We start from the raw sequence: 26,365 nt of genomic DNA, 5'->3' as shown, positions 1-26,365 counted from the left end.
GATCACCTACACCAGTGGTGCCAAAAAAGTGTTGCCTGCTTATGGGAAAACACAGTACAATTAGCTAACATTTCAGTCTTCAATCTGATATAAATATCTTTAAATTGCTAATCAGTGGTTTATGTATAGTGGCCATTTCTTAAAAGGTTTAACTGAATAAAGGCAAACAGAAAAAGCTTTGTCCTTGAGAAGAATTATCTGTATAGTTACAAAAGTAAATTCTGTCAACATGATAATTTCTGGGGGCCAGAGGGGAGGTTTTCCTGTTAACCATCATAACATCTATTAAGGATAAGTGTTCAGAAATATAAATATTTGGAAATATTTTTTTTTGCAACCAGCATGCAGATTTGTTTTTAATTGCTCTAGTGCAATGATATCCCATCTTTCCATTTAATTGGGTCTGCAACACAGCTAGCAATTATAACAATTCCATATAAAATACCACATTAAAATAATAAAATACTGGTATTCAAGACATAGTTCTTTAAATAAACCTAAATATATGGCAGGAAATCAATGACTTTAGAATGCTTTCTGTTGACCTGTATTCTAAAGGCTAGGAAAGAACTTACAGAGGAGAGTTTTCACAGACCAGGTGTTATAACCATGAAGGTGCTGTTCCTTATTAATTCCCTCCTTGTTTTCCTTCTAATTGTGCCAGAGTGTCATGGAACATCCTTGACACTTGGTGTTAATTTATGTTCCTCTGTACACTGCTAAAGACTCATTTGTCGGGGCAGAACTAGACATGATGTTTGTCATGTGTTCTCCATGGGGACTGGCAGCCACACACCAGCTGACGGCCCTCATGGAAATTCCCTCTAAAAATGCCACAGGGGCCCAATTATGGTCAGGACCACAGCACAGGGGCAAGAGGAGTTCCTCTCCCTGCAGTTTTTCCAACCAGGAATGGTGCCAGGGGCATTATTTGTCCCATTGGGTGCTCAGATGCTTCGACATGCAAATGACTGATGGGGCAAATAACTGTTTCAGGTTGGGAAAATGGCATAAGGGAAGGCAAGAACCCCCCCTTCCCTGTGCTGTGGTCCTGCAGCACATGTTCTCCACATGTTGGGGCCAAGCAGCACATGTTCTCCACAATGACTGGCAGCTGGACAACACATGACAAATGTCATATCTAGTTCAGCCCTTAGGGGGGACATTCTAAGTGGCTCCTCTTTTTCAGTTAACACTCCTTGGCAGCCAGTACCAGTTTTCTCATGTTTCTGAAACAGAGGGAAAGAGGAGGGAGTAGCTCAGGGAGAAGGAAGAACTTGTCTTCTAGATAACACTATCTCTCTGTGCCCTAGAAGAGTTTCCTCTCTTCTCCTTTTGCTACAGTTTTATTTAGCTGTTTATTATTTTATATTTCTGTTGTTTTCCTCATACAAAGCAGAAAGGCAGAATATAAATATTTGAATAATTACGTAGCTCTATCCCATATTACTACAATAAAGTTAGGATGAGCAAAATCACATGTGAGAGACTAACAGTGTGATTACGTAGCTCACTGGGATCTTTCCTCCATATTTGGTAGGGCAAATGGACACATGAGCTAATCATATAGATATGATTTTTCTCATTTTAATGTTACTGGAAATGCCTGTCATAGAATCTCGTTTCAGTTGCTCCACCATGAACTCTTCATGAGAAGGAAAAACTTGAGTATATTCAATAAAAACTAAAGCAATTTCCAATTTCACCTCCCAAGGAAAGAACTCACCTTGATTCAGTTTTGAATGATCCTCCAATTGTGTAGCTTGTGAAACTTCCTCCCACTGCCCAACATTGTCTGGGCTTATGATTCTTCTTTGGAAATGCTTTTGAGGTGGTACATCTTCCTCATTAGGCACAGCAATATTCCAAGAAGAGTCTTGAGGGTAAGACTGTAGCAGTCTACAGTTAAGGCACAAGAAATGATCATTTTTCATCTGTTCATTCTCCTTTGGAATGCTTGAGAGTGGCATTTTTAGGCCTGTGCACTTAGACTCTGCCTTTACTGTTTCTTGATGGCTATTTTCCTGTAAAAGTGGCATTTCCCTGCCAGACCCCAACACGGACATGACCTTTATTTCATTTTCCTGAGTTAAGTGGCAGTTACAGTATCCCTTAGTGAGGTAATTTCTTGGCTCATGACCACACTGGGATTCATCTAAGGTTCTGCAACAGCAGTTTTCTGATGTGTGTTCATTTGCTTTGCCGTGTTGAAGTTTCCTGTTAAAGAGGGCTAAAACTAGGCAAGTGAGACCAACACCTCCTGTGACAAATACAAGGTTTACCAAAAGTAAAGTCAGGGAAATTACAGTGGAACTCATTAGACATTAAACATACAAATCGGACTGCAATCAAACAAAATAGCTAACAGGTTATTCCCTCTGTATGTGATTATTAAAATGTAGCAGTGGGTGGGAGAGAAATCCAATTAAATTCCCACACATTCATCTGTATGGTTATAGCATTCTTCTGCAGCAATTATTTAAGAAGCAAATGAAGTTGTAATGATTAGAGATCCATCTGAAATCTCCTTTAAAAAGACAGGCTATGTCTTTATCTTTGGAGCAACCCTTACAGTGCCATCCTACGTAGAGTTATACCCTTCTAAGTCCTCTGTGAGCTTAGAAGGGCGTAACTACTTAAAATGACACTGATTCTGTGCTAAATTATAAGCCAGTTTCCCCTTCCCCTTCATTCTAAAAGACCATCTTCCCTTCACCACTATTCAAATAGGAAGACTTGTCCAGAAGGAGTGTGAAAAGTAGGCTATTAAAAAAGCAACAATCTTTGACTTGATAACCTGAATATGCATTAACAAACAAAAAGCAGACATATATATGAAAACAGTATCTTCATGAACCAAACACTGTGACTGCAAGGAGCTTTAACATGGCACGCTTGAATGTGAAATCTAATAGCTGCAAATTACAGCAGGGAAGAATTTTCCCCAATTTTTTTCTCAGAATTCTCTGCTGCAGATTTTGATGTCAGAGGTTTGATATTATGTACATATTAGAATGGGGATGTGGAATGGTAGAGTATAGCCAAATCTCATTAGATCTTGGAAGTTAAGCTGGGTCAGTACTTGGAAGGGAGACTTGGAAAGCAATGGCAAACCACCTCTCTTGATTACTTGCCTTGAAAACCCCATCAGGGGTTGCTATAAGTTGACTAGGACTTCATGGCACTTTACACACAGAGAGACACACACACTCATTTAGAATAGTTACCAAAACATCTGGTATCCAACTATACATTAGTTATCAATATTTGATATTTTGTTTTGATATTTGATTTTAGTATTTCCATACTTCATATTTTATATGCAACTTGATTCTGGAGGTGGCATGGCATCGGTGTAAATGCCACATACTGGCGTAAGGGGCATTTACGCTGGCACCAGGCCACTTACTCCAGCACCGGGGAGCAGCGCAGCAGCACCATGCATGGGCACCAGCACAGCCACAGCACAACTCTGGTGCAGGGGCTCACACCAGTGCCAAAGGGGACGTTCTTGGGGGTGGGGCTGGATTTAGTCAGCTCCCTGAGCCCTTTCACCCCAGGAATACTGCATTCAGCAGTTCCACGGGGGTTGGGGGACCTTTCCTTTTTGGCTTGCTCGCCGCGGTGCACCGAGCCGCTCAGGAGGCAGGTCAGCTGTGTCATGGCTGTGCCGTTCCCAGCCATGGCACAACTACTCCCACCCTTTAGGATTGCACTGTAAGTGAGCTGCCTTCTGAGAAAGCTGAATGGCAGCAATTACTGCCTTTTACAAGCAGCTCTTAGATTTTAAAAACATTTGTTGGTACAGAGAATTCTGTATTAGATATTTCTAGCTCCCACCTATAACCATACATTGTGTTATTCTTCAGGGAGTAGGCCAGGATAATAAAACTAGTTTACATCTGTAAGGCAGTTATGCGTTTTGTAGTGCTACCTAAGGAAATGAGGAAACTACACTTTAAGTACAAGCAACTCTTTGGGAACATGCAGGATGGAAGACTGAGTTGAAGACAGGAAGATTGTGTTCCTGGTGCTTCCTTATCAGTTTCTTTAATTTCACATTCAGTGATCTTAACAGTGATGATGCTACTTCCATTATTATGAATCCCTGAAAATTATTGTATCCTGTTTTAGGCTGCAGCTTGTCATCCTGTTACACTTGACTTCAGGCCTCCTCAACCTGTCTTTCAGTTGGCAAAATCCTGCTTGCTTTTCAGTTTAAAACTGGAAGAAGAAAATACCTATGCTGGAAATAGTAGAAACTATAATAAATGGCAGCACATGGCTTCAAAGATAATATAATGTGAAATATACCAACTGGAAAAGAAAACAATATTATAGAATATAATAATTCTATTTTTTGGAAAATCCAAAACACAACATATATTCATAATCACTGTGTTGAAAGCCACACAGAAACCTCACTGGGTCTGAAATAACAAAAAAATGTATTGCTTTTACAGATTGCTTTTAACAACAAAACATGAACAACATAAATTCAAGAATTATTTCTGTGGCCTTAACAAAGGCTCATGTATACTCAAGAATTATAGTCCATGAAAAATCATGAAGAGACGAAGAAAGGTCCAAGGTGGGTCTATCACAAGTACGCGTTTCGGAATCCAATCCTTCCTCAGCTTGGCGACCACAACGATGTTTAAAGAGACCTATAATAATGTCTTCTAAAAATAATGATAATCATCATCATAATAAGGCTTATCAAAATGGCTACAGTGACAACTTATGAGTTTTGAGAATACATTTGTAACAACATGAATGCAATTTCAAAAATAAGACTGCTTACCACTGCTTTTCAAAAAGTCCAAAGAATCTTCCAAAGGAAATTCATGGGAACAATTTTTTCCTATGGTACAATGAAGCTAATCAATAAGGCTAATGTTAAAAATGAGCCAAAGATTGAACAACTTTCCATACTAAAAATGAAGTCTTACCCCATATGAAAGGGATCTAGAAAGAGTAATCAACCCATTCAGAAGTCAGTATTCTTCGAAGTGAGAACAGGAATGCAGGGACAAACTCAAATACACACAGCTGTGAGAAAAATTTCTCAAAAGGATCCAACTGATTAAAGTGACCACGTTACAAAAAACAAGAGAGGTCAAATTCTGTATTTAAGCTTCATTGTACCATAGGAAAAAATTGTTCCCATGAATTTCCTTTGGAAGATTCTTTGGACTTTTTGAAAAGCAGTGGTAAGCAGTCTTATTTTTGAAATTGCATTCATGTTGTTACAAATGTATTCTCAACACTCATAAGTTGTCACTGTAGCCATTTTGATAAGCCTTATTATGATGATGATTATCATTATTTTTAGAAGACATTATTATAGGTCTCTTTAAACATCGTTGTGGTCGCCAAGCTGAGGAAGGATTGGATTCCGAAACGCGTACTTGTGATAGACCCACCTTGGGCCTTTCTTCGTCTCTTCGTGATTTTTCATGGACTATAATTCTTGAATATACATGAGCCTTTGTTAAGGCCACAGAAATAATTCTTGAATTTATGTTGTTCATGTTTTGTTGTTAAAAGCAATCTGTATGTATACATTTTTTTGTTATTTCAGACCCAGTGAGGTTTCTGTGTGGCTTTCAACACAGTGATTATGAATATATGTTGTGTTTTGGATTTTCCAAAAAATAGAATTATTATATTCTATAATATTGTTTTCTTTTCCAGTTGGTATATTTCACATTATATTATCTTTGAAGCCACGTGCTGCCATTTATTATAGTTGCTTTTCAGTTTAGCCAGATGGCAGTATGCCAAAAGAGGCCAAGTTTTATAAATACAAGGAAGACAAAATACACTTCAGGGGGAAAGCAGTTCTTCTAAATAGCCTTCTTGACCATAAGAGGAGCCCTGCTGAATCAGACCAGTGGTCCATGTATTCCAGTATTGTGTTTCGGACAGTGGTCAATCGGTTGCCTTGGAGGTCTAACGAAAAGGGTATAAAAGCCATGGCCTTCCCCTGATGTTGCCTCCTAGCTGGCTTGCAATACCACAGCGCCTCCTCAGCTTGGTTTGTTCCGGGGCCAATTTCACTTCTCAGTCCACTTCTTTTGGTGAGGTAGGACTTCCCTTTGTAGAAGCCATGTAGAAAAACGAAGACTAGTCATGATGCATACCTATTGTCTCCAGGACCAGAGGAACATGCCTATTATATCAGGTGCCGTGGAACACAGCCAGGACAATGTTGCTGCAGTTGTCTTTTTTGTGGGCTTCCTAGAGGCACCTGGTTGGCCATTGCCAGACTTGATGGGCAGAAAAGCATGGCTTTTCTTATGTTCTTATGATTTCCCCTCAGCAGGTTTTGTTCATGTATGTGCTTGATATGTTTCTCTTTAATAACAGTTTCTACTAATTTGCCTGGGAAAAGTTTTAGGTTTACTAGCCTGTAATTTCCTGAATTCCTCCTGGACCCCTTCTTAAAAACCTGTTGTGACATTTGCTAATTTCCATTCCTCTAGTACAGAGGAGCACTATGGGTTCCCAACTGCCCGCTAATGAAGGGCAATCAACTGCTAATTTGCCTGGCTGCCCTCCAACACTCAGCTAGTTGAGGGGCAGAAGTAGGCCAGTGGGAGGGAGCGATTTGCATCCCCTGCGCAATAACATCACTTCCAGTTTGATGCAGAAGCGCCAGCATTGCACCATAGAGTTTTGGGTAAGTGCTAGAGTGTCCCCCCAGTGGGATGTCGGCACTTCCGCATCAAACTGGAAGTGACATCATCGTGCAGGGGACGCAGACCACCACCCTTGAACCTGCCAGTTGCCAGCAGGGACCTGGCGACTCTGGTGGAAACTGGGCCTGCCCTGTGCAAATAGGGTTGCCAGCTCTTCTATGGCAAATACCTGGAGATTTTGAGGGCAGAGTATGAGGAGGGCAGGGTTTGGGGAGGGGAGGGACTTCAATGGGGTATAATGCCATAGACACCACCTTCCAAATCAGCCATTTTCTCCAGGGGAAGTGATCTCTATCACCTGGAGATCAATTGTAATAGCAGGAAATCTCCAGCTACCACCTGGAGGCACAACTAAGAACACCTTATGCTGAATAAGGAAATGACAAGAGAACAACCAGCAAAAAGCTCAAAATCAAATAACTATTTGAACTACAAATTTAAATGACAGTCTTATGCGTCTATCCACAAAAAACACCAAGTGTAACAATTGCAAGCACGAAATACAAAGTGAGTATACAATATAAAACAAATAAACATGAAAAGGGTCCAAGGATATATACAATATGAATCAAACAGGCAAATAGAAGTCCAAAAATAAAGCTGACTGATTGTTTCATATTGTACATATCCTTGGACCTTTTTCATGTTTATTTGTGTTATATTGTATACTCACTTTGTATTTCATGCTTGCAATTGTTACACTTGGTGTTTTTTGTGGATAGATGCATAAGACTGTCGTTTAAATTAGTAGTTCAAATAGTTATTTGATTTTGAGCTTTTTGCTGGTTGTTCTCCTGTCACCACCTGGAGGCAGGTAACCCTATGTGCAAAAGACATCATTTAAAAAAGGGGGGGGAATTGTCCATTTTGTTTTCAAAAGTTGGTTTTTTTAATTTAAATTTATGGGTCCAGCTGGGTACACACATGACCCATACATAACAATACTGGAGCAATAAAGAAATAAAGCAAATACCAGTGGTGATACTTAAGAAAAAAAACAATGTGCCTCAGAAATCCCTCAGTATTAGCCAGGATAAACATAGAAGCATGATGAGATAGAGACGCATGAGACTCTGCAAGCATGAACTAAAGGGACAGAGAATTTTCGCTCTTCTTGAGCTGTCTTTAAATGTGCTATTTTTTAAAAAAATCCTTGGCTGAGGTGAGATGTGGCGCTGAACTATATAGCCATGGAGGCTGTCACTCACAAAGAGGAACCAGGCCTTCCTATATGTTGGTTATAAGGCCCAAAAATATCAATACCTCTGCACCCAGCTTTACTCAGTTCTTTTTGCACATAAACCAATTTGAACTAGTATATGTGTTACAGAAGAAGAAGAAGAGTTGGTTTTTATATGCCGACTTTCTCTGCCACTTAAGGGAGAATCAAACCGGCTTACAATCGCCTTCCCTTTCCTCCCCACAACAGACACCCTGTGAGGTGGGTGAGGCTGACAGAGCATGACTTACCCAAGGTCACCCAGCTGGCTTCGTGTGTAGGAGTGGGGAAACAAATCTAGTTCACCAGATTAGCCTCTGCCGCTCATATGGAGGCGTGGGGAATCAAACCCGGTTCTCCAGATCAGACACCACCACTCCAAACCACCGCTCTTAACCACTACACCACGCTGGCTCTCTACACCACGCTGGCACCACTACACCACATTGGCTAAACCAATGACGTTGTGAAATAATTTATCCAAGTCACAGAAGGAAATTTTTGGGGCATTTTAACTGTCTCAGGAAATTTAGCTTGGTAACCTTCTCTAGCTGTTCTTTGTTTTGTTTCATATAAAAAGCTAGTGGAGTAACTGGTTCCGTTAGGCTCCAGAGGAGAGGTATCACTTATCAATTCTTCTTGTGGCCTTACAGTCTTGTTTTCATCTTGGCAGTCTCCCTTCTACTTGCAACCTGAGCCTAACATTTCTTAGTTTGTGAAATGAAATGAAATCACAGCCTGAGGTGGTATAGCTCCAGGCAATGGTATAGCTTCGGGCAAGACTTTCGGCTCCTAGAAGAAAAAGATCTTTACATGATTCTGTTCAAGGACAGGGAAAGGTGTATTGTCAGGTGAACAGAACGTGGGTCATATCAAAGGAGCAACCATTCCATCATTCCAAAGGTCATTTTAGGATGGGTGGAAGCAACAGGGAGAGTAGCTTCTGAGAATAAACATGTGAAAGAAACTTCTGAAAATATTTCACAAGACGACGTGCAAAATGCTGTTCAGGCAAGTGGTCTACTTGCATGAGCAACATAATGTGGAAGAAGCAGCAGACTCATCTGTTCACATGCATAAAGTGAAAAACTACAACTCAGACAAATACTGAAAACAGCTGGACTGTTTTCAATCCCCCCTATGTCTCCTTTGAACTTTAAAATAAACATTAGAGATCCTGATCACAGATTTCCTGCTTTCCTTTAGTCTGTGGAATGCAGTAGGTGACAAATATGTTAAAGGGGGTCATTACCTAGAAAGGAAAAAACAGCTACCAGGGCAATGTCTCTCCCGTAGTTCCTCCGCCTGTTTTTTATATTGCCAGGAGGACGTTTAAGTGAGGACTTACAGTTGACCTCTGTGAGTTCAAGCAGATTGATCACTGATGGGTTTTCAGAAGCTCTGCACCTCATGTTGTCAGCATTTTTTAGTGTCCCAGATGAATTCACATATTTCTTTAGGAACGAGGCTAGATCGTAAAGTTGGCACGTGCAATTCCACTGATTCTGGTCTAAGCTGAGAAGTCTTAACTGAGCCAGTGAGGAAAATGTGTCAGAAATAAGGGTCAGCCTGTTTCTAGAAAGGTCTATTTCCACCAGCTGGGTGAGGCCTTGAAAAGCTCTGTTCTCAATTGAGGTAATGAAGTTATTTGATAAATCCAGGCTCTTGAGTTTGCCAAGGTTTGCCATTCCAAAGCTGTCGCTTGTGATGCTAGTGAGCTGGTTCCCATTTAAATGGAGTCTAATAAGATCATTCATGTTCTTGAACCAGGTACCATGAATGCTGCTCAAAATGTTGTTGCTTAGCACCAGTACTTGCAGCTTTTGAAATTCATGAAATGTGATGTATGTGATAGAAGAGCTTGATATTTGGTTCTGGTCCAGCAGCAAAGTCTTCAGTGTTCTAAGTCCAAGGAAAGCATCATCTTTAATGGTTGTAATTCCGTTGCTACTAAGTGTAAGTAAAGTTGCATTTAACAAGAAGGACAAGTTAAATCCTTCTACTGAAGTGATATTTCCATCAGTAACAATCAAAGCTTTTGTAGATGCAGGAGCAGCTGTATGGGAGGAATAAAAACAGAGTAAAAGTACATGCAGCATCACCATTAGTATCATAGAATCACAGAGTTGGTACCACCAGGGTCATCTAGTCCAACCCCCTGCACAATGCAGGAAATTAAAAACTACCTCCCACACACACCCTCAGTGACCCCTACTACATGTCCAGAAGATGGCCAAGATGCCTTCCCTCTCATCTTCTGCTTAAGGTTATAGAATCAGCATTTTTGACAGATGGCCATCTAACCTCTTCTTAAAAACCTCCAGGGAATGAGAGCTTACCACCTCCCGAGGAAGCCTGTTCCACTGAGGAATCGCTCTAACTGTTAGAAAATTCTTCCTAATGTCTAGGCAGAAACTCTTTTAATTTCAACATGTTGTTTCTGGTTCGACCTCCTGGGGCAACAGAAAACAACTTGGCACCATCCTCTATGTGACACCCCTTCAAGTACTTGAAGATGGTTATCATATCCCCTCTCAGTCTTCTCCTCTTCAGGCTAAACATACCCAGCTCTTTCAACCTTTCCTCATAGGACTTGGTCACCAGACCCCTCACCATCTTTGTTGTTTTCCTCTGGACACGTTCCAGCTTGTCTACATCTTTCTTAAATTGCGGTGCCCAAAACTGAACACAGTACTCTAGGTGAGGTCTAACCAGAGCAGAGTAAAGTGATACCAGCACTTCGTGTGATCTGGACACTATACCTCTGTTGATACAGCCCAAGATCGCAATTGCCTTTTTAGCTACCGCATCACACTGCTGACTCATGTTCAGTGTTTGGTCAGACAAAGTCTCCCCCATCCTATAATTATGCATTTGATTTTTCCTACCTAAATGCAGAACTTTACATTTATCTTTGTTGAAGTGCATTTTTTTTAGTTTTAGCCCAATTCTCCATCCTGTCAAGGTCATTCTGCATCTTGGCTCTGTCTTCTACCGTATTTGCTACCCCTCCCAAGTTAGTATCATCTGCAAATGTAATAAGCATCCCCTCTATTCCACCATCCAAATCATTTATAAAGATGTTGAACAACACAGGGCCCAGGACAGATCCTCTAGCCTGCACCAGCCCTAAACGAATCATATTTAGAAGAGTTCTAGGTGGAAAAGGGGGAGGAGGATTGTTTTTTGTTTCGTTTTTAGCATTTATTCAGAGTTCTTGATCTGATTTATAAAATTATCTACCATCATTCTTGAGATATAGAGCTGCTTTTCTATTCGATGAAAGCAAATATTCTATTCGATGAAAGCAAATATCTTCATCCTACGGAATCAGTTCAGATGGACAGCATACTTCTTTCAAAGAATGTATGGCCTACAACTTGGAATGAAAATTCTAAAAGTCCCAGCTTTTTAAGATGTATAAAAGGTTTTAGCTGTCTCATCTCAGCTATCTTTAAAAAAAAATGTGATGGAAAAAAAAAAGGATTGTGAACAAGACAGCAAATAAGAATAAACCATCCATCTTTTATCTCTTCAAATCTTAGGATCTTCTATTGCCACTATAAGGAGACTACTGAATTTTCAGATTTTCAGATTTTACATTAATATGTAAAAATAGTGCAAATGATGGTCTGTCTGGTACTTTTTGATTGTGGTGAGCATAGATCATAGAGGGACTTCAATGCCATAGAGTCCAATTGCCAAAGTGGACATTTTATCCAAGTGAACTGATCTCTGTCGGCTGGAGATCAGTTATAATAGCAGGAGATCTCCAGCTAGTACCTGGAGGTTGGCAATCCTATAAATAGGACATCATATTCGTAATGTCTAGCATTGTGTGTGATCTTTCAATACAGTTATGGAGTTTAGGCCTCCATAAAATTATGTGCCTGCTTTAGCTTCCAAGTCGTTAGAAGACTCTGCAAAGGTGCTCTGCCCTCAAACCCCTATTTCGAGCATGTCTGCACGCTGTAGGCACATATGAAAACAATTCATAGTGAAGTAGATTCGAGCCTAATCTAGGTCAAAAAATATGATAGGCACAGTGGACGTGTTCCCTTAACTGGAGCAGTTTCACTGTACTTCATGCCAACTGTTTGAGCTGCCTCTTTCAGCTAACATAATCAATCTCCCTGCCTTGCTTGGATTAAGTCACTGCCAGCTTGCCCTCTTCCAAACCCTATGCTCATTCAGACCCTGGCTTAAATTCATCACAAGCTTCATCCAACACTCATTCGTTACCAGAATATTAATATATATATATATATGTATGTATATATATATATATATATATATATATATATATATATATATATATATTGTGCTGTACTCCAACATGACATATTTGTTCTGGAATCAGAAAACCATCTGTTCTACTAGATGTCAACGTTAATGCATTGCTTATTACAATCTTCTTCTTCTTTTGGCTGTTATATACAGGATTATTTCCTTTCCCCCCCCCCCCATGGAACTGAATAACAAACAGCACTTGCATCCAAGCATGGGGTAGGCTAATACAAGTTTTACCTGCTGTTTGGCCCACCTGCCTCAATCCTGACCTGATGCACCCCTGCTATTCCCAGAAAGAGCCTCCCCTGAGTAGCAACTGCCATTTGAGCTACCTCACCAATTTACTGACGCTAATGTTTATCTGTGCTGGGAGGTCATTTGTTGTTTTCCCTTTACAATATGGATTTTTTCGCCTCAGGCAAATGTAATAAAGTTGACAGGGGGTCTGCTGTGTTAACTGATACCTTGGAGAGTTTCCCATAGGACCCTCATTAATTCATATGAGTACACACCTCTGCTGTGACATGGATTGCTTTTAATCTAGTCCTCTATATGCTAAAGATTAGCCTCGTCTTAGTTGTTACAAAAATGGATGGTGGGTGTCTCTGGTGCTGTCATTAACTAAGTTGCAACTGTCACAAGATAAAAGTTGGCATTGTTATCGGTTATTGTGACAGTCTCATTACTGAACTACCTCCTTGCCATGCAAAAGCAAGCTTCTGTTGTATCTGCCAATTTATTTATTAAAATGGGTCTTGTAATACTTTTTCACCATTCCAAACTGGTCAAGGAGTGGGCTTTAAATGAATACAGATCTCTTTCTCAGGTGGAATGGAAGGGTTGTTTCATATAGGGCAAATGAAAACTCTTTAGATTGGAACATGCTTGGGGTTTCCACCCTTCAGGTGGGACATGGAGCTCTCCCAGAATTATGAGTGATCTCCAGATTACAGAGATCAAAAGCAAAGCTTCTGGACAAAATGTCTGCTCTGGAGGGTGGACTTTATGGCATTACGCCCTGCTGTGGTGTCTGCACTCCCCAAACCCCACATTTCCCAAATCTCCAGGTATTTCCCTACCTGGAGTTGGAGACCCTAATTAGCTATTTCACTGATGTAAGAGGAAGAAAGGGCAATCTTTCTCCATTGTCCTCTTCGCAGTAGCATCTGTCACACATAACTTTCTGTCCAATGGGTTTTTCAGTCCCCATCATAGGCTTTTCTGGGACTTGAAAGGAATGCCTCCTGGTTCTTGTCCCAGCAGAAAAATTGCTAGAATCCAGCCTTTTGACAATAGGATTTAGCATTGCCAACTTCCAGGTTATGGGTTTTCCCAGAATTACAACTGATCTCCATAGATAGGGTTACCAGGCCCCCTGGCCACCAGCAGGGGGTGACAGGGTTGGGTTGCCAGCTACAGGTTGGTAAACTACTGGAGGTTTGGGGGTGGGGCCTGGGGAGCACAGGAACCTCAGGAACAATACCATAGAGTCCACCCTCCAAAGCATCCATTTTCTCCAGGGAAGCTGGTCTATGGAGATGAGCTGTAATTCCAAGGGATCCCTAGGTCCCACATGGAGGCTGGCATAGATCAGTTTATCTGGAAAAAATGGCAGCTTTAGAGAGCAGACTGCATGTTATACAGTAAAATCTAGAAGAAACAGAAGTCCCTCCCCAGGTACTGTCCCCATATCTTCAGGAATTTTCCAAGCCAACATTGGCAATCTCAGATCTAATGCTTAGGATGTTCCTTATCTTCATTGCAATATAGAATCATAGAGTCATAGAGTTGGAAGGGGCCAGACAGGCCATCTAGGCCAACCTCCTGCTCAATGCAGGATGAGTTTTAAGCATCCCTGACAAGTCCTCATCCAGTTGCTGCTTGAAGACTACCGGTGAAGGGGAGCTAGGCAGCCAGTTTCCCCTAGGCAGCCAATTCCACTGCTGAACAACTCTTACTGTAAAAAAAAAAAAACACCTAATATCCATTATTGCCAGTCCTATCCTCTGCTGCCAACAGGAACAACTCCTCTAACTGACAGCCTTTCAAATACTTCAAGAGAGCAATCGTGTCCTCCCTCAACCTCCTCTTCCCAGGCTGAACATTCCCAAGTCCCTCCTTTTGTCCTCGTAGGGCTTGGTCTCCAGATATAACATAATATAACATGCACCAGATGTAAAACACATTACATGCAATTCAACATTTGATTGTCCTAGACTTGTGTACCAAATCACTAGTTGTGTCAAATGTTTCTAATTCAGCCCATTGCTTCTTATTTTTAGTAAGGGTTGTAACTAGGGTTGCCACCCTCCAGGTACTAGCTGGAGATCTCCTGCTATTACAACTGATCTCCAGCTGACTAAGATCAGTTTACCTGGAGAAAATGGCCGCTTTGGCAATTGGACTCTATGGCATTGAAGTCCCTCCCCAAGCCCCGCCCTCCTCAGACTCCGCCCCAAAAACCTCCCACCGGTGGCGAAGAGGGACCTGGCAACCCTAGTGGTAACTAGTTACTCACTTGAATCCAGAAGGCTTTTATCCAGAAGCACAAACTGGGTCTCATCAATCAACTCTGTTACTTTCTGATCAACACCATCTTTTCAGCTGCTTGGTAAAATATTAATCTAAACTAGCTCTGACAGGCTAGTTGACTGTGGGGGCTGTCTTGGGTCACATGGGCCTAGTCTGCTCTCCTCAGTCTTTTGGTCCTGTCTGCCCAATCTCATCACTTTCATGTTTGTTTTTCTCCCAGCCTTACATTACTAATTTCAGTTTCTTGACTGTTATACCCTGTCCTGTCTGGTCCTTCCTCTGATCCATAGTCTGAATGGTGAGCTTTAGCTTGCCGTAGTAGCTCTGGGCAAAGTCTGTAGTACTGGTTCCAGCCTGTATCTTAATTTGGTTTAACTCCATTCCTACAAGTGTCTGTCTTATCCTATTTCTACATCTTGAAAACTTATAAGAGCCTAATATTGGATTGGGTTACAAGATGCAGTCTAGAAAACACTGGCTAATGTGTGAGCATCCAGGAACACTTCCTAGGAATCTATGGCCTTATATAGCAATCTTAATTGAAACTGTGAGAAAGTGTTAGGTTTTGCATATTTCATGGTATAACCTGATGAAATGAAATAAAATCATGTCAACATTGGACTACCTTTAAAGCAAACTCTGAATGAGAACTCATGGGTGTTGAACAGTAAGCAACGTTCCCATTATTCCCTGGAACCCACCGACTTTCACACAGCTTTCAATTACTATACAGATTAATTAATTTGGCATCAATTCTTCCATGCAGAACAGTTTTAAAGTCAGGGAATTCATCTTACAAAGTGGAAGCTTAATTTGTATTGATTTGAATTAGGGCTTGAAATCACTGGGCCCTTGCTATCCTCACAGCCAAATTAGCCTCGCATTGATAGCTGAAACAGACACGATAGCAGCCACTGCTAAAGGAGTTTTGCCTGTGAATGTTTTGTTCATGGCCTGTCATGGATAAACATATTTACTCCACGAATAAGCCTTATTTGTGTGTATGTGCCAGCACCAGCTACTGCCGTTCTAACTACGCACAATTGAAATGGCTCATGGGATACATACACTTATACGTAATGAGAAATGCTTACCAAAGCAAATCTGTCGCAGTTCTAAGGAGTTGGGGGTAAATAGGCATTCTTACCAAGCCCTGCAGTGACTTTAGAAGCCAGAATACTCAAGTTACATTTTGTTTTTGAATCACAGTAGGCTCCAGTGAAACATTTCACTTATATTCCATGGGTCCCTTCTGAAGTGACTCCCATGGAGTACATGCATTTGACTACATTGTATACAAGCCGGTCATCTATTCAACTTGCTAGTGATAAAACAAGCAAGCCTTGAATCTATCCAGCCAGCCAACTAGCCTTGGATCCTGGCCGTGGCTCACTGGATAATATGGAAGCAAGTTTTGTGGGTGCCATTCAACCAGAATACTGGCCAGTATAATTTAGCAGCAAGAATGTATGGAAGGTGTTTATAATAGATATACTCTCTAATGCATGGGGGGCCAAAGATAAGGCCCCTGGGCTGGATCCGGCCCTTGAGCTGAGGCAGCCATCCCCCTCTTCCCCCCCCCCACTCCCAATTCTGCGCTGCAGGGGACTTCTGATCTACACAGCTTGCTGGCCCAGAGGCAGTGGGGATCAGAAGGCGGTGGCTCCAGCCCATCAAATGGATCACCCTTCCCCACCACCCCCAAAGTCGGGGCAGCTGGGGAGGGCAATGTACCCACTGGGCATGCCAGCCAAGGAACCCACCCCATTGCAGGCTCACCAACTGAGGCAGACACCACCACCCCAGTCCTGATCTGGGCTGGCAAGCCTGCTGCGGGTTCGCCTGCTGAGGAAAACACACACACACCAGCCCTGATCTGGACTGGTGAGCCACTGCGGGCTGGTACACATGCCCTGGCCTGACCAAATGACATTTATGTCGTTATCCAAATGAGTTCAACACCCCTGCTGTACTGCATGTTGCCAATTTAACTTCAAACGTTTGCGGGTTTGCAGCAGAGGCTTAACACCACATGGCCACCCTATCATTCATGCAACTGTAGTGTATTCACAGGAAGTTGTGATAGGGAAAGTCAAATATGACCTGATACTTTTGCTATAGAAGCCAATGTGTGTTGCCTGAAATGGCTTGAGGGACCTTATGACACAGCCTGAACTATGTTAATAATGTGCTTGTATTTTCAGAGAAGTATCTCTTCGCTGAACTTCACGAAGTAGTCATTATGGTGTCCTTTTTTAAAAAATCTGCTTCTCTGGATAAAGACTTTCCTAAAGATTCTGTTCATCCCACTTGACACCCAAGTGTCAAACTAGTCACTTCATGTTTTTGATTTGCGGGGTGGCCCAAATAGCATCCATTTATTGCCAGCATCTAGCCTTAAGTTTAAAGCAGAGCAAATTCGTCAAAGCTTTTGTGAGCAGAAACACTTCCATTGGTGTCCCCATTGTGTGGGTAAGGGAAAACAGAAGTACATTACCAAACAACTCATTAGATTTAATTTTTTCCTCTTTAATTTTCATACGCAAAAAGGGCACAGTATGCCAGAATGGCTAGTGGAGAGCTTTATGAACCTAGTGTGTTTGTATCTAGTATTTTTTAGCAACTATTAGGCAAGGAGGGTTTTTTTTTCCTGCTGACAGCAGTAAGCAAATTCTTTTTTCCCTAAGAATCAGCATATAAACCACAATCTGCTTTAAATTTGTTAATCAGGTGTCTTATTAAATTGTTGACTTAAGCAAGCAATATGTAATGAACACAGCCACTGTATCTTGTTAGCATTTCCACAGCTCGTTTAGCACCAAGGGGGAGGAAACCCACATCGCTTCAGAATTATAATGCACTTTATGATACTAATCTGTATCAATGGTACGTCACTTAATCTTGCTAATGCTGAAGGATTCCTTGGCAGGGTTATAAGGCAATTGATAGCTCATTCAGCCAGCAGACAGCTTGAACTTTGCACAAAATGTGGACAAAACTTATTAAAATGATCTATTTTGTTTCTCTTAAAAGTGTGTGGCTGAATGAAATGACTTTGTTCTGGGTAACAAAGGTTTTCAATTACCTCCAAAGGCCTCGGAATAGTTTGGATAAGGCCTCTAGGCAAAGAGGAATGAAACAACGCTATCACTCTCCAGTGAAAATGTGAAACGCTAGCTCTCTGAAAGTTTACCTCTCAGCAGCAGGCAGAGGAAGCAGTCGATACAATTACAGCAGTGCTGTGTGAGCTTACAGTACAAAATAAATATCAGTTCTCTTAAAAGTGTCTCACTTAGTTACCTAGTATATATGTTAATCCTTGACACAGAGTAATTTCTTCAGAGCACACAACACATGAAGAGGGGCATGATGCTATTAACTGAATCATCATGGCAAGTAGAATGAGCAACGTACCTAAAAAGAAAAACATAAAGGGTAAGCTGCAGTACTGCAGTCCAAGCTCTGCTCACGATCTGAGTTCGATCCTGATGACTTAAGCAGTGGTCATGTAACTTTTGAAAGACATACTTAAAATTAAAATTGCCAAATTCTATAGGGTGTAACAATAAGTACCATTTTTAAATTTTTCATTTTTAATAAATGAAAGAAAATGCAATATGTGTGAAAAGCAGAATCAGGTTTTGGAAAGGCACTGGCCAAATTCTGAGAGCTTTTAATGAACAATGAATTTTATTTACACGCCTGTAAGCTCTACCTGTGTATTGGACATTGAAGCAAGCAATGTTTACAAATCAAAGATGCCACTTTTGAAAAACGAATTAAAGATTCAGGAACTGAAAAAGACTGAAGTCTCTTGTTTAGAAATATATTTGAATGTGTGCTAATACTATTAATATCAGTGGGTGTGTTGTCATTTTTAGAAACTTCAGTAGAACAGCCATTTGGATAGTGGGACAAATCTTAATCAGATAGGAGAAGCTGGCCATAAATACATCATGCAAATTAGTTTTGGAAGAGACTGAGTTGTAAGAACATACAAAGAGCTCTACTGGATCAGATCAAGGGCCCATCTAATCCATCTAGTGAACTTAGGCAGATCATGAGAGGGAGGGCAGGAAGGGTTGTATCAGTGCTTGGCTCTCGTGGCCCTTTCTTACATGCCCTGGGTAAAGCCGATTGCCACTTTGGGATCAGGAAGCAATTTTTCTCCAGGCTAGTTTGACCAGGGATCCTGGAGGGTTTTTTGCCATCTTATGGGCATGGAGCAGGGGTCACTGGGGGTGTGGGGGGGAGGTAGTTGTGAATTTCCTGCATTGTGTAGAGGGTTGGACTAGATGACCCTGTAGGTCCCTTCCAACTCTATGCTCCTATGATTCTATTGTTCTAGTCCCACATCCTATTTCCAACAATTGCCAATCAGGTGCTTCTGATAAACACACAAGCAGGATACAAAGGCCAACCGCCTTCCCCTTTTTTTTGCCCCCAGCAACTGGTATTTGTGCCTTTGAATATGGAAGTCCCATATAACCAACATGACTAATATCCGTTGATAGGCGTATATCCAATCTCCTTTCAAAGCTACCGTAGCCAATTACCATCATCACATCTTGTGGTGGCAAATGCTATAAGTTAATTATGCATTGTGTGAAGAAGCGTTTTCTTTTGTCTGTCCTGAATCTGCTGCCAATCAATTTAATTGGATGACTCCAAGTTCTAGTGTTAGGAGAAAGGGAGAAAAAAAATCTGTCTATCTACTTTGCCCACACTATGCATAATTATGTAAACTTCCATGATGCCCCCTCCCAATCCTTTAATCATTTTTTTCTGAACTAAAAAGCCACAAAAATTAGGTTTTCCTCATAAGGAAGGTACACCAATCCCTTGATCATTTGAGTTGCTGGAACTTTGCTGATCTTCTTGTGGTCACGCCATAGATTTAAATAAGACTTGAGGGGGGAAAAAACTCCTTTCCTAAGAATCTCTCACTATGTTTTCGTTGTCCTAACCCACAATGACAGCAAGATCTCTTTCCTGGTTAGTCTCTGTCAATTTATACCCCATCAGTGTACATATGAAGTTAGGAATTTTTGTACGTGTTGAAATGTACATCAAGGTATACTTACTTATGTTGAACCTCATTTGTATCCCATCCTTCCAATTTAGAGAGGTCTGGAACCCTTCACAGTCCACTTTGGTCCTCACCGTCTTGAATAATTTGTTGTCACCTGCAAACTCGGCTACTTCATTAATATCCCTGACTCCTGTGTAAAATAACACCTATCAGTTTTCCCCCCATATTCATACCAACAACAGCTGTTTTATCAGCACAGGCCAAAGGGCCATCTGATTTTTGAGAAAAAGGTTTTCTGCCTTTGTCATGCATACCCAGTAGGCAAGCCCATTTAATCATTTATAACAATACTCAATGTGTAGCACAGTGAGCAACCGAGAAATAACCACACATGGTTTGCACAATGAAATATCGAGGCGGGGGGGGGAGAGAAAATGCCTCTCCTTATTCTCCCTAAATGGTGCTCTTAAAGTTATTTCGTTACTGGAGCTAGGAAACTCTTCTTACAGGCCCCTTAAAATCATACACAGACCCAAGTACTTACTACACTTGGATTTCTTTGAAATGTTCATTCTCTCAGATTTAAAATTATAGTTATTACAGTGTGTGAGAAGGTCCAGAGGATGCTTTACAAAGGATGATGGGAAAAGAAGGGACAAAGAACGCTGAAAAGGTAAGAAAGCATACAAAACAACTCACCCATCACAACTGCATAGGCAAGCTTTTCCCCCACTGTCTAATAGAAATTGTAAATATTGGACTGACACTTTGAAAGGCACAACAGCCTTTTCCTCTTTCTCTGCAAACTAAATGTCCTTAATTTCCACTGCATTCATATTGTTATAATGTTGTTGTATTTGCAGGGAAGACCAGAATTTTCTGAAGTGGTCTCCAAATTAGAAGAATGTCTGTGCAATATTGAGGTAACAACATAACCTGTTGTGATTGAAGGATGTGAATGCATAGTTTGGAGCAAGTGTGATGGCTGGCTGCTTGCTTACCAAAGAAAATCATGCTGCAACATAAGCTCTACAGTTTTCTCAAGCTGATTTGCCCAGCTGTAACCTAAGCGGTGCTATGTGAAGGAGATACAGTAAGTACAATTAAAAATTGAAACAAAGGCTAGCCCATCAGGAACGGAACCTGAGATCAGAAGTCCTCATTATTCTCTATTACTGGAGATAAGCAATCGTTTTTAAGACTTGAAAGTGATACGAAAGAGCCATCATTTATGACAGGTACATGTTCATTTAGTTTATCCCTTTGTGGACTGTGGTTGAACGTCTATTGCAGCATATTAAAGCATCATAAAGGACGGCAACATGTGTTTACCACTCACAATAGCAAAGAAGAGTATTTGCACCATAGATAATTGTGGTCCTTCATGCATGGGTACTTTGACTCAGAGGAGCCCCGTGGCCCAGAGAGGTAAGCTGCAGTACTGCAGTCCAAGCTCTGCTCACAACCTGAGTTCGATCCCAACGGAAGTTGGTTTCAGGTAGCCGGCTCAAGGTTGACTCAGCTTTCCATCTTTCCAAGGTCGGTAAAATGAGTACCCAGCTTGCTGGGGGTAAAGGGAAGATGACTGGGGAAGGCACTGGCAAACCACTCTGTAAACAAAGTGGTAAACCACTCTGCCTAGTAAACATCGGGATGTGATGTCACCCCATGGGTCAGGAATGACCCGGTGCTTGCACAGGGGACCTTTACCTTTACCTTTTTACTTTGACTCATGTTCACCCCCAGACTGACTTGGAGTTATGCATGAGTTTTCCATCCCACAGAGTTGACCTCACGCCTACCCTGCACTTTTCTTGGGTTTTCCCAATGCTGTTTTGCCACAGATTTAAAGTCTGCTCAGAGATCAGCTAGGTTCAAATTGTAGCTATTTGTGTGCAAAAGGCATTCAGGTTTCCCTCTCCTCCTCCAGCTGAGCAATGGCACAGGGAGGAAGCGAGTGTTTGCATAATGAGGAACCAACTTAGCTGCACTTGCAAGGGCTCCACTGAAATACGTTAAGGCACAAAAACAGTTGCAAAGAAAATGTGTCTCTTTCATGCTACTTGCAACAGTTAAGAAAGGGAAACTGTAGTGGCTGAACAAGAGTTTGATCTGAAGTAGTTGAGGTCCAAATCCCTTACCTGACACACTGCACTATAATGTAGAACTGAGGTGTGCACATCACAGGTAACAAGGCTTCCTATTATACCACCTTCAACTAATTTTTTAAGCTATCGTCTGTCTCCCTCCCATGTATACCTTGGCAAAGGTATAAGCCATGCAGAAAAACGGAATTCAGAACCCTGCAGCTGCCATGCAGCATTCCTAAGCAGAACTTTCTCATCGCTAAATCAGATCAACATTTGTGCCACAAAAGGGCCAGATTAACAGCCAGCCACTCTTGCTGTCTAGCTTACTTTTCTTTGAACCATTGTCATCTGAAATGGTGCAAAGGATATACTCTGCATTAAGGCAACAGTACTATAGACAATTAGGACATGAAAGAAAAGGTTTGGGGGCACTGAGCTCCCAGGCAACAGCAAAGGTCCTTGCAAGATGAGCTGATTACCATAATGTGATTAAAAGAAGTCTCACATAAGCAAGATAGTCGCTACAAAGTGCATAAAAGCTAGAAGTTTTAGTCTAGTGTTTTAGCTTTAAAATATGGCCTAACATTTTCTAATGCAGGGGTGGGGAACCTTTTTCCTGCCAAGGGCCATTTCCACATTTATAACATCATTCGGGGGCCATACCAGGTGTAGAACCCCCGGTGGGGGGGAGAGGCTAGGGTTGCCAGGTCTCCAGCCACCACCTGGACGTTGGCAACCCCAGGGGAGGCCACACAGAGAAGGCCTGCAGGCGCCCCCACTCCCCCCTTCCAGGCGGGAGGGCAGCCAGCGGTGGGCCCCAGTAAACGAGGTGCCAGGGGGGCGCAGCCCGCAGTCGATCGGCAAGGGAGGAAAGAAAACAGAGAAAGAGGAAAAGGGAGGGAGGGAGATAGAGAGAGAAAGGGAGAAAAAAATGGAGAGAGGGGGAGAAAGAAAGAAAGAAAAGGACGGAGGGAAAGAAAGAAAAGGACAGAGGGAGACAAAGAAAGAGACAGAAAAAGAGGGAGAGGGAGAGAAAGGAGAAAGAGTTACAGAAAAAGAGGAAGAAAAGAGAGAAAAGCCTCCCCACACACACACACACCTGTGCACGCCGGCCCGCACAACCGGGCCCCAGCCTCCCCACCTCCCCGGCCCACACCCACACCCACACCCTGCGGCGCACGGAGCCCCGAGCGACTAGGCCCAGTCTCCGTGCCCTCCCCCCCCCCCGAGTCCATAAAAGGCACCCCTGAAGCCCGATCGACTCCCGCATGCATGCTCTGCCGCCGGGAGCCGCCGGCCTCTCTCCCCCCCCCCCGCTACTCAACAGCCGACAGGCAGCGAGAGGGGCTTACAATGTGCCACAGCGTTCCTGCACGCTGCAGCTGTAGAGGGCAGCCTTAGGGGAAGCATCCCTCCCCCTCCCCTCTCGCTGACCAACAGCTGACAGTCGGCGAGAGGAGGTCCAAAGGGCACTGCAGCGCCCCTGAAAGCCCCAGCCCCAGGAACACCCTTGGGGAGGACCGCCCTGCGCCCCGCCTCCGTGGCAGGGCCCTGGAGCTCCCGAGGGCCCCAAAAAATGTCCTCAGGGACTGCATACGGCCCCTGGGCCTGAGGTTCCCCATCCCTGTTCTAATGTCTTTGCTTCTGGAGTATTTGTGAATGAACCTCAATATAGCCGCATGTGCTCCAATCCTTCAGACAGAGATACACACTTGAGAGACCTACAGCAAACATTTTTGCAACTTCAATATCCTGCTGATATGGTGAGAAAGATGATTGAGAAGGCCAGAATGATACCCAGGCACAACTTACTACAAGATAAGCCCAGAGAGAATGACAACAGAACACCTCTGGTTGTCACTTATAGCTCCCAACTAAAACCAGTCCAACGTATTATTAAGGACCTACAACCAATGCTGGATTGTGACACTTTCCTCGCTGAAGCACTGGGGGGGGGGGGGTGCGTCCCTTTCTTGCTTACAGACAGCCGGCTAACCTAAAACAACTTCTCACCCATGATGATAAACTACTTAACAGGAACATGGACTCTGGCACCAAGGCCTGCAACAAACCAAGGTGCCAACTTTGCCCTCATATAGATTCTAGGAACATCATCTCTGGACCCACCAGAGTCAGCCATACTATCTCAGGTTCATACTCCTGCTCATCTTCTAATGTGATTTATGCCATCACATGCCAGCAATGCCCTTCCACAATCTACACTGGACAAACAGGTCAGTCTCTTAGACAAAGATTAAATGGACTTAAGTCTGACATCAGAAACCACAACATTCAAAAACCAGTGAGAGAACATTTCAGCCTTCCAGGACATTCTGTTGCAGATTTAAGAGTAGCAGTTCTCTTACAAAGGAATTTCAAAGGGAGATTGGAAAGAGAAACTGCTGAATTACAGTTGATATTCAAACTAAAGACAATGCATTTACCTGGGCTGAATAAAGACCTTGCATTCATGGCTCATTACCAATGCTGATTTCTCCACACCCATCTCTCCCCTGGACATCACAGATTCTTCTGCATACTACACCTAATCCCATCACGCCTGCTATTCACATTTACATACTGTTAACATTTACATACTAATGCTTGTCTGAATTCACTCTCCTCTACTTGGATTCACATTCTAGCTGTATCTGAAGAAGTGAGCTGTGGCTCACGAAAGCTCATACCCTACCAGAAAATATTTTTGTTAGTCTTTAAGGTGCTACTGGACTCTTGCTCTTTTCTACCTCAATATTAGAATTCTTGTATTAGTTTAATTTTCTCTCAACATGGACCAGATTTCTACCTGGAGGGAGAGAACTATCACTCTGGGTTTTTGAAATATTGGCTAGAAGCTAGATAGTAGTGTCTAATTTCAAAGAGGGGATTCTAATATAATTCAGATAATGTGGGAGTCTCTGAGAGCTTCTTCCTTCACTGCTTGTTCAAAGTGAGAAGTCCCAGAACATGTGGCAGGAATCCACATCATTACTTCAGCTCTTCCTATTTAGTCCAGGGAGAATGTGATCTTGATGTTGCAAGAAAAACCTGCATTTCAGAGGCTGCCACTGTGCCACACAACCAGAGGAGTGGGAAAGAGCTTGCAATGGACTGGGCTGAGAATAAAGCAGTAGAATGCAGAGGAGAAAGAATGGACTGTACCACTTCAGACTTCAAGTTACTACTTTTGGATGCCTCAATGTGCAATAAAAAACCATAGCAGAGCCACAGCTCCTGTGCTTGTTTTCTATTTACAGTGAGCATTTATGAAGTGTATATACAGTGAGTATTTACAGAGAGCCAGAGTGGAGTAGTGATTAAGAGCAGTAGACTCTAATCTGGAGAACCAGGTTTGATTCCCTACTCCTCCACATGAGCAGCGGACTCTAATCTGGTGAACCAGGTTGGTTTCTCCTCTCCTCCACATGAAGCCTGCTGGGTGACCTAGGGCTAGTCACAGTTGTCTCTTAACTCTCTCAGCCCCACCTCCCTCACAAAATGTCTGTTGTGGGGAGAGGAAGGGAAGGTGGTTGTAAGCTGCTTTGAGACTCCTTAGAGGTAGAGAAAAGTGGGGTATAAAAACCAACTCTTCTTCTTGTTTCCATTCAAAAATGTGCTTTGCAGTCTGAATTGGTGCAAGCCATTCTGTCGCCTCTTTTGGACTCCCACCACCACCACCGGAGCCCTAAAAGGAGAATTTCTGGATTTCTTACCCCCTTAAAACCCTGCCATAGTGCCCCCTAACAAATGTGTGGGAGGTAGGATGTTTGCTCAGGGCCTCTGAAGGCCTCTCCTTCATGGCTATTTGTCTCCTCATGTGCCAGACCTGCTCTCTTGCATTTGAAAGCAGGTTCTTGGGTCTCAGTATGGCAAGCCCGGCATGCTTGGAGCCAGCGGATTTGTCTTGAGGAAAGGTAAATTCAGATGGGTACTGAGAAAGGACTGAGAAAGGACTGGATCAAATATTTTCTAAGACAGTCAGCTGAGTCAGATAAATTTGATTTCATTCTATGGCTCCTTTTGTCTTTTGGACAAGAGAAGATGACTAGGGTTTCCAGGTCCTTCTTTGCCACCGGTGGGAGATTTTGGGGGCAGAGCATGAGGAGGGTGGGTTTTGGGGAGGGGAGGGACTTCAATGCCATAGACTCCAACTGCCAAGCAGCCATTTTCTCACGGTGAACTGATCTCTGTTGGCTGGATATCAGTTGTAATAGCAGGAGATCTCCAATTAGTACCTGGGGGTTGGCAACCCTAAAGATGACTGATAAAACAGGAATCATATTAGATTTTAGTAAATGGTTCCTGGAATAAGCCTTCCTCTGTGTGAGGGAAGTCTCCCCCCACTCACCCTCTCAAAGTATACCACTGCTCATGAGCTGAAGGGCCAGAGCCATGATGCCTATCATCTGTTTCATTTTTAGGCTACAGCTGCAGATTGCTTTGTGTTTAGGTGGAAGTGCTTTTAAGAAGACCTTTTTGGGTTTGAGGGTTTTTGTTT

The 26,365-nt window shown here is 42.5% G+C and overlaps 1 protein-coding gene across 1 annotated transcript in view; it reads left to right on the top strand.

Annotated features, from left to right (window-relative positions):
- TNNI3K (TNNI3 interacting kinase) overlaps nt 1-26,365 on the top strand; it is a 232,099-nt gene that overhangs the window by 179,409 nt on the left and 26,325 nt on the right. The window contains exon 22 of the mRNA XM_056845668.1: nt 20,641-20,700. Coding sequence (XP_056701646.1) covers nt 20,641-20,700 — 60 coding nt within the window. The remainder of the gene's footprint in view (nt 1-20,640; nt 20,701-26,365) is intronic.

This window comes from Euleptes europaea, chromosome 2 (genome assembly GCF_029931775.1).
Source record: "Euleptes europaea isolate rEulEur1 chromosome 2, rEulEur1.hap1, whole genome shotgun sequence".
NCBI lineage: Eukaryota > Metazoa > Chordata > Lepidosauria > Squamata > Sphaerodactylidae > Euleptes > Euleptes europaea.
The sequence above is the reverse complement of the archived record's forward strand: the minus strand, read 5'-3'. Positions and strand labels throughout refer to the sequence as shown.